The following is a 20,204-nucleotide window of genomic DNA, read 5'->3' on the forward strand; positions in this document are numbered from 1 at the left end:
CAAAAATATTCAACTGATTGAACGATCTAAGAAACAGTAGGGTTACATAAAAAAATAAAACCTAGGTGAAAAATAATGAGCCTGCACAGATCAGGTCAGAGGCCTCGCACTTCCCACAGCAGGATCTCATTATAAGCCACAGAGAAAAGAAGTGTCCCAGAGGGAGAGAACTGGCACGTCTGCAGTGAGTCGCTGTGCTGCAAGAAGTCCTGAAACCTGCCACTTGTTGACTTGATCAGCTTCAGCACTCGCTCTGATAAGACACGAGATACACAGCGAATAATTCATCACTGGCCAGAAGCCAACCAATGCAGCTTTAATGTTTTTACTGGAACCATGTGACACATCTAAAATATAAGCAAACAAATGAAAAAGAAAAAAACCTCAGCATTTACCATGTGATCCCACAGCTACAAGATGACTCTTAGAAGACAGGCTAATGCATGTGGCCCAGTGGGGGAAGGAAATCTTCTTGATTATCTGCAAATAGGAATAAAAACAGGCTTCACACACTGTCTGTGTGCAACATTTGCTAGTATACGTTCATAAAAAATAAGAATAAAAAAAAAAAAAGAATAATTCGAAGCACTAATGCAGTGAAGCAAAGAGAAAATGTACAGTGGTACCTGTTTTTTAGTGAGGCTATAAAAAGACAGCTCTTTCTCTACTCCGTAGCCGGTGTAAACCACCAGGCTGTGGTCTGCTGGGCAGAAGGAAGCCATGCTGGGGGGCAGGCTGTCACCCTACAACATATGGAAGGAACAAAAAATATTAGATGGAGACGGGTAAAAAAACCCCTGTTTCTTTAAAATGGAAAATGTTTATTAATTAACAAGAGAACTTAAACTCATCATATAAATATGCCTGATGTAGCCACACAGACTCATTTTCATCTGCAGTCGTTGGCTAGTTGATAGCATATTAAATTCGTCAACAAAACAGAGCCATGTGAGCAGAATTAAAGACAGAAACACATGTAACGCAAAGCACATACCCAACATTTCTCTGGTTACCGAATTAGAAGCTCGACTGCAAAAAACTTGTTTTCTTGAGGCATATTTTACAGTCACCTCTGGAAAGCGCTCTGAATGTACATTCCCTTTGTTTAATGTACTCATTAAGAGGAGGTGGAGGGGCAGAAGAATCCTGCTTCTTGGTTTTAACATACAGATACATCCTCGTATCATCAGCATATTATTAGCTCATCATTGTGTCATCTGGCAAGTTACTGTAGGAGGGCAGTTTTTTTTTTAAACAGGTTACAACTAATATTTTTTCCCTTTCACTGTACAGAGCAACACAATCTTTTGTTTACAGTGCATTACTCACTAAAACTCTGTGCATATTTAAAGTCTAAATGTACTTCAGTCCTGTGCTGGTAGGATTTATGCTCAAGCATAAAATGAGGATGAGCAAAAGAAATACAGCCCTTCAATCCTACATTGGGGTTGAAGGGCTCTCGCTATGCTGTTGGAATGTTTTTGCAGACACTGCAAGCCAATATAGAGTTCTATATAGTTCTGTGTGACCCTGTTTATGCCAGTCCAGCTGTAGCAGCAGTTTCTATTTATGCACTTATCAAAAATTTACTTCATATATTAGCTGCATCAGAAACTTGACATCCCCCCCAAAAAAACCAAAAACCCCCAAACAAAACAAAAAGCCATTGAAGTGACATTTCAACTCATTACTATGCACTGTTACTTAAAATACCGATTGTACCGTGAAATGGGCGGGAGCAGGAAATGACAGCCAGTCTAGCAGATTACACTTGTCCTTCATCCAGTCGGCAGCCCACACACTGACGCGCCTGTCAGCGCTCGTGGCCAACCACAGGTCATTTCCTTCCAGCCCAAAATTTTCACACTGGGGTCGAGAAGATAAAACAGTGTCAGAAAGGTACTGATGAAAGAAAAATGGTTTTAAGTATCACTAAAGTTAGACGTCTTGCTTTTAAATAGTTTCACACAGGATCATTAACTCTAGCTAATATATTTCTGTGTATAAGAAGCAGGGTTCACTGAGGAATTTTAGTGTTTCTCTCACTGATTAATACTGACCATAGAGTTTATTACCAGTTCACATTTACATCTTCAGCTTCATTTTCACACATGCAGTGGGATTTGCAGACATTACCCAGAGGAGTGACAATGCACATACCCAAATGAATCAGACTTCGCTTTAGCACAGTCTATGTGATGTCCAGTTAGGCCCAGTTAGGTGTCAACAGTGCAGGTAATTAAAGAAAGTGTGTGGGTTATGTGTCCTGCCTGCACGTTGTACCTACATCAGTGTCGCGCAGGTGTGAGAACGTGTGCTGTGGGGTCTATGAGCAACATGTGAGTCTCTGCAGAACTTTAAACTTAAGGATGAAAATATCCAAAAAGGAATGATTCAGAACACTGTTTTGATTCTGTGACTGGTTCTATCGAAACGACCTCAGCTGCAGGTTGTTTATATATCATTTTCATATATATTGCTTAATCTCTTGTGGTTGGTTTCCAACATCTGCCACGGTTTCTGTTGTTCTGACTTCAGAGAGCTGACCTGTTCAATCACACACTGGATTGTGGTGATCATCGCTCCTTTGTGGTCCTTTATGACTCGAATAGTTGCTCCATTTACCGGGCTGCTGACGGCTACCAGACCATTCTTCCCAGCTGAAAGGATCACATGACCTGTACAGTGGGGGACAAAAAAAAGTTCCAAAGCTACAACTGGATGAAACATTAAATTTTACTTCCAGAACAGTAATGCACAAAAGAGCAAGTCCTTCCTGTGAGTATTTTCACTGAACAAAGTGACGTAGCTGAAATATATTATCACACTCTTATTCCTGCAAAGCAGATAAAATGTAAATACACTACATTCAGCTCTCCTCTCTCACCATTAGCTGAGTACTGGATGGCAGAGATAGCCACGTGATGGGGATGCAGCTTCATCTCCATCTCTGTTGAGGCGAGCCGAAAGATCCTTACAGTCCCGTCACTGTATCCCCCAGCCACGTACGTGCTGTCTGCACTGGAAAAAGGGCTCCAGCACACACAGTCACAAGCCTGATGAAGACATGAAACAAATGCATGAGCTGCTTATTAATTTTCAGCTTCAATAATTCTGTGATATTACTGAGATTAGCATCGATGCCAATGTGTTCATTACAGTTTTGCTTTGATGCTTTCAGTTGGTGTAGAAACTATCCAACATGATTCTTGTGGCAAAATCCCCTTTGAGTGTACTCACTCACCTGGTTGAGCACCTGGAACTGCACCACCAGCTCATAGCTCGAGGTTGACCACACCCTCACGCTGCCGTCCTCGCTGCAGGTGGCAAAGTGGCTCTCGTCAAAGCTAAACGCTACGTCATTCACCTGGAGAGCAGAGAACACACAGAGACGCAAGTGTTTTCTCTAGCCTGAAGATAACATTCAACAAGCAAACACAGCATCCTCAGAGATCTTATTAAGACATTTCTGGCATTTTCTTGCTACAGGTTCTGCATATTTTTTCACAACAGCCCATTCTGTTGTATCAGGCGCAGATTATTATTGTGATTAATGCCTGCTGTGCATCTCTCTTAAGAGAGAAAAAAGGCTTATAGAAAGACCAAAAAATAAACAAGAGAACAGCTGTGGGAGGTCAGATAAACAGACAAATCAATATGTAAACTGAACGTGAATAACCAAAAGCAATGTCAAAAAAGAAGCATTTAATAAAAACTGATCTGATAATGTCAGGCTTTTCACAGTCTACTCTTTGTGCTGTGGACAGATTGCACTTACTTAATGACAGGCAGCCTTTGAATTTCATAAAGAAGCCAATTAACTAATCATTAAACCCTTAATAATTTTATATTTTCCGTTCCTCTGAACTCCAGGGAGTCATTTTTATGCTTTTGTCTTAGAACTACCAGAATCTCCAAGTCTCTAATGCTTTATAATCATTTAAGTGTTAATTTTGTTGAGGTCTGTTATTTCTTTATCATTTTTCCCTGTTCAAACAGGATTATGGACTCTATCTATTAGCAGGAGAGGCAGAAAGGTTTTCTGCTGAGTATAAAAGAGATAATGGTGGGCTAATTTATTTGAAATGAAGAGGAAATGATTAATAGTCTTCAACATCTGAGCTTGAAGCACTTTCGATTCTTATCATACATGGACTGGATCTGTGAGGGGTAAAATCAGCAGCTTGGATTGATTATACCTGCAGCTATACAAATATAAAGAAACATTTTCTAAATGAAAAAGGAAAAGAGTGTCAAGTCGACATTACAGAGAGCCTTCTGTAAACAACACAGGACACATCAGCTCTATAACAAATCAGTTTTTATAATGATGCTATGTGCAGTTGTATATTTTAACAGTCACATTCATTAATACACATTTAAGGTATAACATGCAATCAGCCCACAAGAACATTATTATTTCTGTGTCACGAGCTAATGATTCCTAAATGTCACACTGGTACCTTAGTTTTGTGGCCGCTGACCAGTCGGATGTTGCTGTTATCTGACCAGTTGATGTACCAGAGGGTTCCTGCCGTGGTTCCAACAATCCCCATGTCCATTGTGTTATCGAACGATGCACTCACTGTTGCCCCATCCAGCATTATCTCTTGCGCCAACACCACTGCTGTCCCACTGAAGCACAGACAGAGGTGCTCATAAGCACTGATCCACCATTAAAGTAGAGACAGGTCTCTGTTTTATTCTTTACCTGGTTCTTAATGTTTCAAAAAACACGACAGAGCATTATGCAGAGAAAGAGGTCAGCTTATAAGTGAACCACGAAGTGAAAAAGAAATCTGCATAAATACTGTTTCTCATTTTTTGTTCTTATTCATAACACAAATAACACTGCTCACTGTTAGAGACAGACAGCCAATGACAACCATTTTATTAAGCACATTTTAAGACAACTGCCCAGATAACTTATTTTTATGAAGACAAAGGATAGAAAACAGACCTAAAGTGAAAAGGGGGGAATGAGTTGGCCCACAGTGAAGGAGAAGTAGTCATGAAATGTTCTGCAAATGTGGAAAATATTTCAAGACTATCCGATGATGACAACAAACTGGCTGAGAGAATGGCAAGTATGTGCAAAACAACTCGAATGTCAGGCAACTTGAAGAACACTAAATTTTAAACATGGTTAATTTACAAGGTTTCTCTTACTTGCACATTTCCACATGAGTTATTTTACCATGCTCACACCTTCAGAATTCTTCTCTTGACTTACAATACTGAATCAGAGGAAAACCGGCAAAATCTGTCCATAACCTGTGAACTTTTTACCTTTTACTTGGTTGTTTTGCACACACTTGACAAACATCTTTTCTTCCTAACGCTTTCCCCCTCTTCTAGAATTAAAGAGACCTCTGGGATGAGAGATGAAAGACCATTTCTCTTCTTTTCTAGAGCTCAAGTCGACCACAGACACAGACTTATGCTCTTCTACCCATTATTTACAAGTCAGTAATATAAAAATATAAAAATACAGAATTACCTGTAAATCTATGCTATGATTATGTTATTGCTCCTGCAACATACACCCAGACAGTGCAATGGATGAAAGCAGTAAAACAGTTAAACATTATTTACCTTTTGCCCTGTATTCTCGTTAGTAAACTGACTGAGGATTGTATATTTGTATTAATGAGATGATATAATGAGACAGGAGGGATCATTCAAAATTGAGCAACAGACCTGTCTTCCACACCTCTGCCCTTTTCCTCAGCCTTCAAGCTCTGAACCGCTTCTACCTCCCACAGTCGCAGCCAGCGGGTGTTGCTGCCTGTGAGGAGGCGGTTCCCTCGACACAGCAGCACACCTACACCAAGAAAACACATCAATTCAGTTTCAAGTGGCAGAAGCTGTATATCCAAGATATCTCTATCTAAGCTGCACTAGTGATGCTGTTGTGTTTTTTTCCTGTGTGGTGAAATGTCACGCTATCATGAACACATGGAGGATTTTGCCTATTTGTACCAATTTCTCCTTCGTCGGCTTCCCAGGTCATTAAGCAGCGCTGCGTTCTAACATCCCAGGTGCAAACATGTCCTCGGTTTGTGCCGGTGAACAGGAAGTCATCCATGTGGTAGCAGAGAGCCGTCAGCTCCACATCACCCACCTCTGCTGGTGTTTTCACCCTCTGGACCTATATGGGTAAAGGAAAAGTCAATCTTCATGTAAGTAAAGTAAAATCTTCACCCACTTCAAAACTAAATGCATTTCTTTTACATTTCAATGATGGCTACATTATGTGGCCCAAAACTCCTGATCAGGTAAGAAAATCTTATTGTGTGTGTTTATGGATTTTTTGTGGTCGTTAACCTTGAGGTCTGCATCCTGGCCCTGTGTGTGGAGAAAGCAGAAGTATACCCCATCGGTGCCCACGCAGGCCATCTGACTGGCTGCTGATGGGCTGAAAGCAGCATCGTGGACTGGTCCTGACACCCTTACACTTGACAGCATCTGGAAGTTCCTACTGCTCCACAGAGCCACTTCCGGGTCAGAGAAGTCTCCTGTGTAATGGTGAAGAGTCACAAGCCAGTAGCAGTTATACGATTTGCAGCAGATGAGACGATTGCTGTCAGCTACTTTATCAAGTATAATACGGAACAAACACAAAGAAAAGAAAAGTTCAACTGCAATCGGATACGACACTGACCAACAGAGAGAAAGAAACAATCATCCCTGGAAAACGCAAGACACTGGACGGCGCCGCTGTGGTAGGAGACACTGCGACGACATGTTCCACTCTGGACGTCCCAAATGGAGATAAGGCTCCTGCTGGAGTTAGTGCCACCAGCTGATGCTATAGTCTGAGAATGAAATAAAGACACAAACAACCCAATACACAGTTGATTCATATTGCTGACAGTTACATCATATAGCTCTCTGTGATGAAAGCATTACACTCTCGGAAAAACACAACAAAAAATGACTGTCACATTGTTGTGGAGGAATTTTGACCTACTTTACTTTACAACATTGCTTCAGTTGATTGAGGTTTGTGGGCATTTGTTTGTGCACAGCTCTCCAAACGGTCTTGCTTGAGGTCAGGTTGAGGTCTGGACTTTGACTGTGCTATTGTGACGCTCTGATTGCTTTCTTTTTCAGTCATTCTGTCGTAGATTTGCTGCTGTGCTTGGGATCATTTCAGCCAGGCTGTAGCTGCTGTCCCCACATTTTACCCTAGAATACTTTGATAAATAGAGGAGTTCATGGTCGACTCAATGACTGCAGGGTTCCCAGGTTCCTCTTGCTTTTGTCAGGCCAAACAACAGTTGCCTTCTTGGATACAAAGCAAAGAAGTGTAATCTTCTAGAAACTTTTCATATAATACAACTCTAGTTCCCTATATGTGCATTCATTTTAATTAAATATAATTATCAATCACTATTTGGCTGTGGTCACTTTCCCTCTCGTTTCTCTTTGATTTTATTAGAGAAGCCTTTTCATAATGACCAGGAGTGTTTGGTTTCAGCACACAACTAAAAAATGTGGTTATTTTGTACCTTGATCATAGCAGACCACACCTGATGCTCCACCAGTCATTTCATATCAGATAATATTTCAGATAACATACCTGTAGAGTTTGAGTACTGAGTTTCGAACTAAATTTTTTTTACCTGTGCATCATTTGTAACCGCAAGGCACGAGATCTCTTCTCTGTGGCCCTGCAAGTGTCTCTGACTTCCTGTATGAAGATCCTCCACGACCACCACACATCCGCAAGAGTATGCAAATAAACCTGCAACGGAAAATAACTGCTGGGTTTAAGCAATGCTATACTAGGTGGCTCGTTTTAAAAGCTGCTATGAGTAGAAAAGTGTTTCGTGCATTTGATTTGAAAGTTGGATTTTTACTCAGGTTTCAATAGTAGTAGCCAGTGTGCTTTAGGTTACTTTTATTTGTTTGATCAAGCTTAAGTTCATACCATAACTCTGATGTCACACAATATTTTCAGTTTTACTTTTATGTTTTTCTTTCAGAATATCATCTTAACCTTGGTCGGGGCTCCACACCATGTTGCCACGCCCATTGCCATTGTAGCCAATCACTGCTTTGAGCCTTATGCCTTCTTCTTGTGCTTCTGGAGCTACAACAGACTAGAAGAGAGAAGAAAATAAGACAGGACAGCAAATCTAAAGAAGCATATTGTGGCTGCAGTGTCTGTTTACCTGATCAAGTGATGATGTCTTGAAACGTGGGATAAAGTGCTTGTAATAGTCTGGACGTACTGGCTTCTTTTGTTTCAACTCAGCTGAAAGGCAAAATGGCACCAATTTAAAAAACAAAACAAACAAAAAAATGAGAAAGCTAAACAACAGCAATATAATACCAAAACCCCCCAAAACATTGCATTTACAAGTGTCCATATAACTGCTATTTAGGGGAGAACCGTTGATCAGATCTGTCACTTTGAGGAAGGAGACAGCAGGTCTGGGATCAGAGGAAAGACCTGAACCAGTCTCTGGTGCTGATGCAGTTGGGATTGTCTTTGCTGGGGTGTCACAAGAAAACAAGGACCCCAAATCTGAGTGAGACAGAAAAAAACTGTTGCTTTAAAAGCAAACTTGACTGTATTAAATTTACAGATTATATGACAAAAATTATCAATGGCAATAACTCTAACAACTTAAAATCTACAAGCAGATTGATTATCAGTTTCTCAGAGCAAACCATCAGTATAAGACTGTGCACAAAGTCCCAGACTGATCAGCTAATCATACAGTCCACCACAGACAGGAACTACAAGCGGAAGCAGACGAACAAAACACAAATTTACCTCGGTGTCCAACCCGGTCAATGCTGCTGATGTCCAGTCGTGGTGGTGGTGAGGAGGGGAGCGGCGCTGTCTTTCGAGGCATACCGTTGGACAATTGTATATCATCAACTTCAGTGTCTGTTAAGTTGTTATATAAAATTGCAAGACCAACTATTTATTTCAAATTGGTAAAAGCAAAAGAATGAGATGCATTTTGCATCATTAAAGCAAGACTGAACTGGAGCAAACTAAATATGTCACCTGGTTTCGGAGCGTAGCTTATTTTGAAAGGTGAGCTGTGAGTGAAGACAGAGACAAATAAATATGAACCAATATAGGTTATAAACATTTGTTAAGAAGCCTCAAGAGTGATTATTACCAACTGTGAGCTGTAGAGTTTACAGGATTTGCCAGGAAGTCCCAAAGAAAAATGGCGTCCCCGACTGAGATCACTCCCAGTTGGTCAGGGGTGAAGCTAAGCTGCCGAATAGGATGACTGTGGCCTATGAACATCTGGTAGAAATGAACACATTTAACTTCACAACATTAACTCCTAAAACATCAGCCTCCTACTACTGTCTGTTCTCTACAGCTGACATAATTTCTACAATCCTCATCAAAATTAGTGCAATGTGACCTGTAGCCACTCAATACTTGCAAAACTATAACTACAATCAGACAATTGTATGAAATAATATGATCCATTACAATAAAATCTTTTAGAATCCATTAAAACACTGACATAATAAGCCTTCTTTAGACTTTTTCAACATGTATGATTATGTCACCCGTACTTGTAAAATAAGGCAGCAAGCACGACTTTATCAAACATTTAGTAATACTTTATAATACAGTCCATGTCTAAGGGATCATTTCCTTTTTATCAAATGGTAAATCAATGTACCTTAGTTTGAAAGTACAGCATACACTTAAAGATAGATACACGAGAATAAGGGAATAACAAGTCAGGTTTTTACACACACACACACACACACACACACACACACACACACACACACACACACACACACACACACACACACAAACACAAGAAAAACAAAATTACTGTAAGTAATTTCAAAAAAGGCCAAACAAGTTATGCTGTAAGCAACTTTAAGCACTACATAATTTCTTGATAATTTTAGAAAAAAAAACCCATATTTTACAGTTTTACAAGTACAACAGTGTACTTTTCAGGGCGCGGGCCATATGATGGCGGGGTTTAAACTTTCCTAATTTCAAGGTGTTTTACTTTTGAAATTTACATTTGAACAGTGATTGTGAAAGAAAATAAATAAGTCAGACTTGGCTCCATCACTATAAGGTCACACGGTGATGCAAATGTTGATGCTATTATTTTCTTTCTTTCCATTTCTAAGTGAGAACAGTCCTTATCACATTTATATTGGTGAAATAAAGGCACAAGTAATCCACTCCTTGATGTGACACACACAAAAGTATGGTGTGTATACAATTTAAAATGCACCTACATTCTAATTATTTTCTTGCTTTCTATAAAAACCTGGCTTGTTATCCTCTAATTCTGGTGTGTCTACCTTTAAGCACTTTTTAGGTAAAAATTATAATGTAATTTGAAATAAAATACATTTAAATTCCATGTAATTGTATTCATCATTATTATATATAATCATATTAAAATTACACCCTTTGTCATGAGCTGTATTGTAAAGTTTTACCAAGTACTTTAGTTGATAATATTTGTTCTAAAGAGTCTAAGTTACTCTTTTGTTGACTACCTGTGAGTTAATATCAAGCTGCATGTTATAATCCCACACTTTCACAGCGTTGTGTCCGGCTGTCAGCAGGAAACGACCATCGTCACTCACAGCCAGGGACGAGCAGTAGTGTTTGTGCACTTTAGACAGCTGTCAGAAAAACCGAAAAACAACACTCAGAAACAAAGAGATACAAACTGTGTTCATAAAACGATACAATAATATCTTAGTTACTATATTATGACAAACTTCTAAGCTTCTTGTCTTGTAGCACCATATATCTCTAAAGAGAAAACCAACCCCAGGCATCTCCCATGTTTCTGTCTTAAGCAAATAGTCTTGGAACCACTCAACAAGTAATTCATGGATTTTACAACAAAGCTGTTGTGAACAGTTACCTCTCGGAGGAGGCGGCCTGTCTTGGTGCAAACCCAGAGGATCTTGTTACCAGATGTGGCAACCAACAAGTGTTTGGTGGAGGCCGGAGGGAAGCAGACCTTCAGGGCAGAATCCAGACGGGGACTCTCTACATCCAAAATACTCACATCTACATGTAGCAGCTACAAAAGAAGTTATGTGTCAGTGTGGACAGGGTAAGACAGAAGAACCCAGACTCTAATGCTCAAAGTGAAAAGTGCAGATTGTACGGTGTGAGAGTTGACCTCATCAAGAGTCCGTGCGTCAGCAACGGTGACAGTGTACTCTGAGGGACCGACAAAAGCCAGGCAGCGACTGTCGCTGCTTACTGTGAGCGCGTCTGGAGCGCGCTCAGTGCCTCGAGCCACCACATTACCTAACCGAAAAGGTATAGAGTGTCAAGCCAGCTTATATTTGTAATTTAAAATAGTGTAAGTAATTGACCATGTTCAACCAAATAAAAAACATTATCTACATAACACAGTTGTTCCTAGTAGAAGTGCAATGAATGAAAATCAGCACTTTTGTTGCAATAAAACAAACGTTGGAGAAAAAACTAATCCAAAGGAAAAGAAAAGAATAACAGCTTTTAAGCTTTGTGGGCAGATAAATCCAACATGTGGCTCTGCAGCAGCCTGCAGCAGAGGGTAGATAGACATAAGAGTCCAGTTTAACTACACTTTTTCTAAAACTAATAACCAAACTAAAAGTCTGGTTTACGTGTTATCTTATAGGCTTTTAAAATTAAACAGTACATGTTATGGCACAGTGAGTTATTCCCATTTGATGCTGTGTCTGCAGAAAAGTTCTACTTATGGGTAACATATGGTGTACTAAGAATAACTTGAAGTGGTTGTTTGTATACATACACACAACTTTGATGACACTGTGCTCTTCCTCAGAGGAATTATAAAGTGCCAGAGACCCCTGTGAGTCGGCGCTGTACATGAACTCGCCGTCTGGAGAAAAGGCAAGACCCACCACTTCACCTCTGTGCTGCCTGTGTAAAAATAAATACATATAAATGGAAAAAGCTTCTTCACTGCCACCGGTGCCGACTCCGGGCTAGTTAAAACGTACTTATGATCCGCCAGCAGCTTGGCACTGGAGATTGCAAAGACTCTGACCATGCCAGAGCTGAAACCACAGGAGAAGATCTGCTCCCCCGGATGGAAGGCTACTGAGCAGGGGCTGTCTTCAGATACAAAATCATACAGCTGAACACAAGACAAGAGAAACATCGCTCTGATCAATAAATGTGCTACTGGTAATGGGGACAGTTTCTGTATACTTGTTTTCTTTTTTAGTTAGACCTGGTGGAGGGAATCCATATTCCAGATTCGCACTGTGCCATCAGAAGAAGCTGTTGTGAGATGCCGATGAATGCCGTCGACGCTGAAGCCGAGCACAGTGTCTGTATGTGACCTCATCAGTGTGTTGTAACCACGGCTGCTCACATCAAGGAAGCCCAGGTTACCAGTAGAGGTGGCAGCTAGGACGCGAAGGCTATCAAATGAGATTAGCGCCGTGCTCACAGGTCCCTCGTGCTCTGGAAAAATACAAATAATGTACATAGCCAGCTATTTTTAAACAGCCCAGGATCACCAACAGTTAGCCACACTAACAGCAGAAAATGCCATAGCTGCTGTACTCCTTGATGGAGAGCCTGTAGAGGTGGCTGCTTCAAATTCAAATCCGCTCATACACCGAAACTCCTGAAGACGGAAAGTGAGTGTATCGAGTTCACAGATTTCTCATATCAGGCAAATACTGCTCATACTCTTAATTTAAACACCACTAAAACAGAGAGTACACTTAAAGCTTAGCTCAACCTCATCCATCCATCTACAATGTCATCAAAGTAGTGAGAATGTTTTAATTCAGTTATCTAATGTGTGTCTATAACATTAGTTAAATCAGAAAGGTCTGAGAAACAAAAACATAAATAAATCTTACCCATCAAAGCTCTAAATATTCATCACCTAAAGATTAAATCACTGCCTCTGGTAACTGTTAGCTACAGGTGAATGTTAGGCCATCTCATGACTGCGCCTACCAGCTTCCAGGAAGACTGTAGAAAAATCAAAGGGCCAGAGCCGCAGGAAGCCATCTTCAGAGCCTGTGGCGCAGAATGATGAGGACACACTGATGCTGTTGATAGCAATGCCTGGACCTGGGATGGGACGAACACAGTCACATTATGGTCGTTTGACTTATTTTTTCAGGTGGGGGTTAATCATGTAAATTATCAAATGTTAAATTGAAGACAAGTTAAGTTTAGATAATGTCACCTGAAGAGAATCACGACTGTGAATTCTAACAACCCACCTGTATTAAAAGTCCATTTCTCTCTGCGGTCAGCATGTTGCGTCTGTGCAGGTAACAGCCTCCTCACGTTTTTAATAACAACGCTGCTGTAGTCTATTTCAAAGATATGCCCACTCCGAGTGCTGGCGTATCTATGGGGAAGAAGTTACAGAGCGAACATGTTCAGTGGAGTCAGATTCGTTTCACACTTCTCCTGAAGTTAAGAAAACCCGCGTGCTGATTTGCTCGCTCACAGTGTTCGATCATCAAGATGCTGCTCATCAGAGTTTCCCTCCTCAAAGGCCACATCTGTGAAATCCAGTGTTTGGTATTCATCCAGGTTGACTGGACAGGAACGCAGTGTGCCATTCCGCACTCGCCACAGACGAATATTTCCCCGACCGCATGACACCATCCTAAAAGCAGCACACATGCAGATTTTCCCATTGTCTCCATTCTCAACTACAGTGCGATACACTTAATTTTTCACACATTGCTTCTGCATTTTTATTTGTTTTTAATAAATAATTAATGGCAGAGTGTACTGTTGTTCATCTGAGGTTGAATTGTTATAAATGATGAGTCGATTGGTTGAAACTGTCTTTGCGGAATATCTCACTCCACAATGAAGTCTTCATTCTTGGGCTCTTCCTCACAATCCCCACAACACTGTTTGCAGTGTGACTCTTTGCATGCCTGCATTTAAATCTGATAAACCTTCACCTGTTTGCAGTTTATGAAGAGCTTCACAAGATCCACATGATGTCAGCACTAGAGATCAAACTGATCAACCTTCAGAGGACAGTGTCCTCAAAGCTTCCAACAGCTGAGAGAGTGACAATCCATTCGTTGAAGACTAATAACATGATGCTATACAGTATGGTAGAATGTGTGATTTCACATTTACACAAGTGCAAATGGTAAAACACACATATGCAGTACGGAGGTACCTTGTATCGTCAAAGAAGGCGACCTTCATGGTGTGAATGTCCACATCTGTGTGCGTTTTGGCCAAGATGGACACCTCTCCACCTTTGCTAACATTCAGAGTGTTCCACACCACAACCATCTGTGAAATAACACACAGACGCAATCACCCGACAGCTTTGCAGAATCAGACTCCAACAAGAAGAGCCATTTATAGCCTGATAAAAATAAAGTGGGTCAGTTTGGGTTAATATTATTAAAAGCTTCTTAGAATTGTTTCATCTTGATCTAACGACCTCTGTGACTCTACATCTAGAGATAATTCTTTTCATACATGGATTTTCATAAGATTTGAATGAATGGAACTCACTGTTTTATTGTGCTTATCTTTACCAACTCCACAGAGAATGCCACCGCCGTAGGAGAAGCTTCAAAATAGGAAGAGATGAATAGAAGAAAAATCTAATTTAACAAAACAAGGTTTTTAACAAACTTACACGTTATTGTTCTGTGTGATTGCAGTCGGTTACCTAAGACAGGATAACGAATGTGCATGAGTCCTGAACATGGCCACACAGTTTGCTTTGTGATAGTTCCACACCCGAACTACACTGTTGTTGCCAGTTTGCGCTGAGGCCAGGAGGGTTGTGTTACCATTAAAAGCCAGCGCAGACACCTACAAAGACACCAAGTGTAATATTGAATTTTAAGTATCTTATTTTGGATGTTTCACATTGCTGAGTTGGAGCAGGACACCGGATCTCATTTACTTTATCGGTGTGGCCGATGAAGAATCTCTGCTGGTTAGAGGATATCTTCATAGAGACGATAATTGCATGGCACGGATACACCACTTCATCGCCAGATTTGGACCACAGGGCCTACGGTGCAATGAAGTGCAGTTATTAAAATTTTTTTCAGGATTGATGGTTATGCGTTTTATTTAGGGGTTTAATTCCAGAGAACCATACACATTTAAAAGTAGCTCCTCCAAAGCCGATGATTCGATTGAGCCTGAGAATCGGATCTGGGAGCAGCTTCTAAAAGAAAGAGCAGAAAAAAAATGCTAAGATTTTAGAAACAAACCACGTCCTGGCGGCTGTTTTCGTTTCAATCTCCACCCTTTTACCTGCTGTTTGGCTTCTCTGGACAGTGACAGACGCATAGGCCGTGGAACAGGAGTGCACACAAACTGTAACATAACAAGGTCGACAGGTTTTCTCAAGCTCACACACAACTGTACAAAGAGCACTGAAGGACAAATACAGCAGAATGTACAAAGAATAGAATGTGCTATATAACAGGGCATCCTAAGCTTGGACATTTATTTTAATAGGAGGACTGAAGCATCACCTCATCTTCACTTTCTTCCCCACGTTTGCTCAGGCCTTCCTCAGCGTGCACATACACATGAACTCCACCATCATCAGCCTCAGAAGGCGGCCTGGACGCGAGTTTGTGTGAACCGGAGGATGCCAACAGATCATTCTGGTGAGTGGAGACTACACCCAGCTCAGGTATGCTGGCCACCACAGGGGTGTTATTTCTTGATAGCTAAGAAGAAAATAACATATATAGAAAGATGTACGCTTAAAAAAAAAAAAATCATAAGCCTCCACCTAATTATATACTTGGAGTGAAAACTGGTCCAATTGAAAGTTCTCTCTGCTTGGACCAATTTCTTCTTATTTGTGTGTCTATACTGTATGTGTAAAAATGACAACCAGTACAGCAAACGCTCTCAAAGTATTTTTACTAATGACCGTCTAAAGTGAGAAATGAGGAAAAAGGGGCTTTTAAAAGTGGTCTGGTTACATCTGGTTACAATGCAGGAGTTTAAATCTGTTTTAAAGGGTGAGAAAACAGTTCATTTGGTCAGAGTGACTGGTTTTGATGTTGCTCATGTAGTGACCTGTTACTGCACATGATTCAGATGTTTGCCTGTACTGAATGTCAGCTGTATCTCTTTTCTTCACATGTTCAATGTAATATTTATTGTAATTTATGCCGTTCTCCTGGCCTGGTCTCTCTTTAAAAAAGGATTCTTAATCTCAAAGATACATATTCCTTTATTTATCCAGGTAAAAGTATCTATACCGTACTATTCACCATGGAAGGAAAAATGTGCTAAATGTTATCAGTCTTACTAATTTTGGGTTGGTGATCTGGTGGATGAGGGACACACGATCTTGAACTGGTTTGCTGAGGCTGGGAGTAGACCCTGGAGAATACAATGGAAAATGGAAACCAGTCATCTACGATACATTACTACTGGTATTATTACCTTGATGAACACAAGCACCTCAGATTCCACATCCCATGAATCAGGCATGTAATATTGAGCCAGTAGTTTCATTTTCTTTGAGTTAAGACTTAATTTAACACCAGAAAGAAAGAACCGATTTAAGCATAATTGTGTTTTGAGGTGAGGCGAGCTCTTTCTTCAGTATATTTGGTGACGAGTGTCCTTTTCATTACTTACGATGCTCTGACTGTGGACTGCCATTCTGAATGGAGTCAAACGGTAACTTTGTACCTTCAGAGGGAAACCTGTTGGGTTAGGAAAAGTTGAATGACTTTGTAGCAGTGGTAAAGGCAGATAACATCTGTATTAAATCAATAACAATTTAGGCTGCAGATAGGTGTAAATATTTCTAAAATCATCACAAAAGGAAAAATCCACCCTTAAGACAGTATTCAAGTACATGTCCACATATTGAGAGCCTAAATGACTTTGCAAACAAAGAAGTTGTTGATATGGATTACAAATATTCAGCGTGGCTATGAGACTAATCTTTACCACTTTGCACCAAAATTTCAGTTTTTGTATCAAGAAAAGTGTTTTTTCTGGACTTTGCTTTAAACTGAATATCTATAGCTGTACCTGATGTAATCATACAGATCATGCCAGGAGCCTCCCTTGGGCACAGGAAATGACATCTCTCTGGGTATGGCACCTGTTCCCTGAGACGAGGTCAGACCCATTAACTTAGCTTGACTGAAGGAAACTCCTGTTAAAAGATAATAACAATGAATAAGCAATGACTGGGTTAAAGATTTTAAAAGCTTCAACATGTGTGTCTGTGTGCAGCTGTATTTCATCATCTTTGCTCGTTGAATTGACTGGTTTTGCAGTTTTCTGTTCAGAGACACAGAAAAACACTGTCCAGTTTTCTTTTTCATAACTTGATCTGGCCATTTTAAACGAAAAATAGCAGTTAAACAACTAACTGCACATATAAAATATATACATGTACAGTAAGACGTCCATTGTTTGAAAGTTTTGCCCTCACCTGGGTCTAGCAGTAAGTCACTGGTAAACATGTTTTTCACTGTCATGTTGGCACATAACTTGATATTCTTCAGGTGACTGTAGGAGCGGCTGAGGTAGTCAGAAAGCGTGAGCTGCAGGTCCAGCATCAGACACGTCCAGCGCACTGATGTAGGAGCTGGACCCACCAAACCTATATCAAATAAAAATGTGTGATTTTTACAAAGTAACAGTCCCTCTGTATTAAATAATACTTTTATAGGATTTCTAAGAGTCCACAAGCTCATTAAAAAAGCGTCTGAGGGCATAGCTCAAGTAAGCAGTAGGGTTGTTTTCTCATAGACTTCAATACAAAAGCAGAGATGGGGCTTCTTTATGAAACCAAACTGACACTCCTCTAAGTCAGCCCTTAGAAATAATGCTGATTTTAGGCATTTCTGCATTAGCTTCACTTTTTAGATCCTTCTTATACAATCTGTGCAATTACTGGAAATGGCTTAAGTATACCAGGCAGCGTGAGTGTGAATAGTTTTTACCCCGTCTTGCAGATTTAGCTGTGTTTTCATAAACTGAATCCTTTGCAGCTCCACACAGGAAAGGAAACTGAAGCCATGTAGCTGTGGACTTGAACTCTTTGAACGTGTTGGAAAAGGAGATACGGACAACCTGACCCTCCTATAAAACACAGCACAGAGAAAGAGGGAACGCAGTCTTGATTTCTCTGAGCAAAAATGAATGATATGCACAATGGATCATGCAGCCAAATAAGGGATGATACCCCTGCAGCGACATCTAGGTGGACCACAAAGTATTTGCCGGGGGTCGGCCTGAAGAGGAGGTAGAAGAAGCGTCCTGTCAGCCCCAGGGACTGGCTGCTGTTTTTGGGAAGCAGGATGAAGCTGTTGGCAGGAACAGGGCCCCTGATCCTGAACACCGGACACTTCAGTGTCTTATCCTGAGAGACGCAATGTTGGACAAAACATTCAAACAATTAAAATTCTATTTATCTTTAGAAAAACTAATCCTCAACCTGTGTGAGGAGACAAACTAGTCTTTACTGATTTCATAAGGGTAATTCAGGCAAGTGTAGTGTGTACAAAGTTACCGTGTATGCTGACACATCCCCCTCTTTTGCCGACCTCTTCCACTCTTCTACTCGGACATATTTGAATATGTTAACGTAGGGATGCTGCCAATCTGCACAATTAGAAAAGCTGGAGTTAGGTTTAACTAGTTATTAACAACGTTTGACTCTCGTTTAAAATCAGGGTTTCTGTCTCTCGGTCTTCGTTGTTGTATTTTATATGGATTTCATTCAAACCTTTAAAGTGCACTTTACCTTTGTAGGCCATTGATAAATGCAGCAAACAGAAAATCCACCTGTTGATATCCCAGTCTGGAAGTTAGCTAGCAAGCAGACAGTTAACTAAATAACCGGGAAAGTTCCTTCTGCCTTCTCCGGAGCTCAAAGCCAAACATAACCTTTTATTGTTCACATCATAAGATGCGGGGTTTTCCAGTTTTCCCGGTACCGTGTAAACAGCAGCTCGTTCAACATTTGATACATATCAAAGCTGTTATTTGCTTCCCGCTCCAGCCTCCGCCGTTGCCAACGACAGCACGACGGCCATGACGTCATGACGCTTACTAGCGGGTTGCTTCCTTCTTCTTCTTCTTCCCTCGGTTTCACATGGCAGTATGCACATGTGATCCCCCTTTCGGTACAGAGTTGTGTCCAGCAATGCACAATCTATATCCAAAGTAAATATACTGTATGTTCTATGAGTCTTTTCGATATCTATCGATCGCATTAATTTTTTAACAATTACTGCAACAAATTTAGCACATTTGCCGTCTTCCCATAAAGCAAAGCTGGGGTTTTCAATCCCTGTACTCCTGGGTGATAACGTTTATAGAAGAAAATTAATAATGAAAAAAGCAAACTATATTACAGGACATCTCGCAAAGATGACTCTACATCGAATTTCCGTGTATAACTGCTTTTTCTTTTAAGTTTGCGATCTAGTCTGTGACTTGACTTGATCGAACTGTTCTATTCTTTACTTCACAACAGTTTAGTTTACTCATCGGTCATATTTTACTATAAATACCTGGGGTCAGCCATCCAAAGCAAACATGAAGAAGTGAAGTAGAGAGGTGATGAAGAGAGTGCAGGCAGGGGAAAGCAGGTGGAGATGAGTGTCACAAGTGTAAAGAGTCAAAGGGAAGATTTGCAAGATGGTAATGAGACCTGAGTGAAAGCTATGATATATGATTTGAAGATGGTGGTACTTTCAAAAAGATGTGAGACAAAATTAGAGAGGCAAGGCTGAGATGGTCTGGACATGCACAAAGGATGCTGAAGATGGAGATGAAGATGAAGACCACAGACAAGGTTATAGATGGAGTGAAGGAGGACATGTAGAAGGTTGGTGTGACAGAGGAGGATGGTAGGGACAGGGTGAGATGAAGGCTGATGATCTGCTATGGCGACAACTAAAGCAACCAAAAGAAGAAGAAAGGTCTCATCAACCCATAAACAAATCTATTTGCTTGGCTGATGTATAAACTTTTTAGTAGAGCCGCTTTATTCACACATTAAAAGTGTCAGTAAAAACAAATATCCATGTAATCCTTATCCTGCTTATAACACTCATTTCTCATGTGATATCTCATGTTTTAACTCATCACTGTCACCGGTTTTTACAAAGTGCATCCTCATATTCACAGTTTTAAACATACAAACTACACTAAGTAGTGTCCAGCTGGGACTCAGGAG

At 40.5% G+C, this 20,204-nt stretch overlaps 1 protein-coding gene across 1 annotated transcript; it reads right to left on the reverse strand.

The window, feature by feature from the left end:
• Positions 1-95: 95 nt before the first annotated feature.
• wdr90 (WD repeat domain 90) lies at positions 96-18,812 on the reverse strand. The gene is made up of 43 exons (XM_085360609.1): positions 18,765-18,812; positions 18,531-18,622; positions 18,204-18,380; positions 17,962-18,100; positions 17,448-17,618; positions 17,039-17,165; positions 16,637-16,704; positions 16,302-16,375; positions 15,508-15,708; positions 15,284-15,346; positions 15,126-15,194; positions 14,925-15,035; positions 14,685-14,830; positions 14,525-14,582; positions 14,178-14,296; positions 13,482-13,643; positions 13,249-13,379; positions 12,977-13,093; positions 12,234-12,469; positions 12,001-12,137; positions 11,790-11,920; positions 11,166-11,296; positions 10,902-11,063; positions 10,525-10,653; positions 9,147-9,280; positions 9,029-9,063; positions 8,789-8,905; positions 8,369-8,536; positions 8,181-8,263; positions 8,006-8,108; positions 7,629-7,750; positions 6,665-6,818; positions 6,328-6,518; positions 5,983-6,151; positions 5,701-5,824; positions 4,464-4,635; positions 3,245-3,367; positions 2,888-3,056; positions 2,548-2,678; positions 1,723-1,866; positions 627-743; positions 396-480; positions 96-253 (listed from the first exon to the last, which is right to left on the reverse strand). The coding sequence occupies exons 1-43, from the start codon at positions 18,775-18,777 to the stop codon at positions 96-98; spliced, it is 5,463 nt and encodes a 1,820-aa protein (XP_085216735.1). The 5' UTR covers positions 18,778-18,812.
• Positions 18,813-20,204: the final 1,392 nt, after the last annotated feature.

The sequence above is a fragment of the Diplotaxodon limnothrissa genome, linkage group LG8, assembly GCF_057381915.1.
Source record: "Diplotaxodon limnothrissa isolate DT_005_m linkage group LG8, D_limnothrissa_male_GT1.1, whole genome shotgun sequence".
NCBI lineage: Eukaryota > Metazoa > Chordata > Actinopteri > Cichliformes > Cichlidae > Diplotaxodon > Diplotaxodon limnothrissa.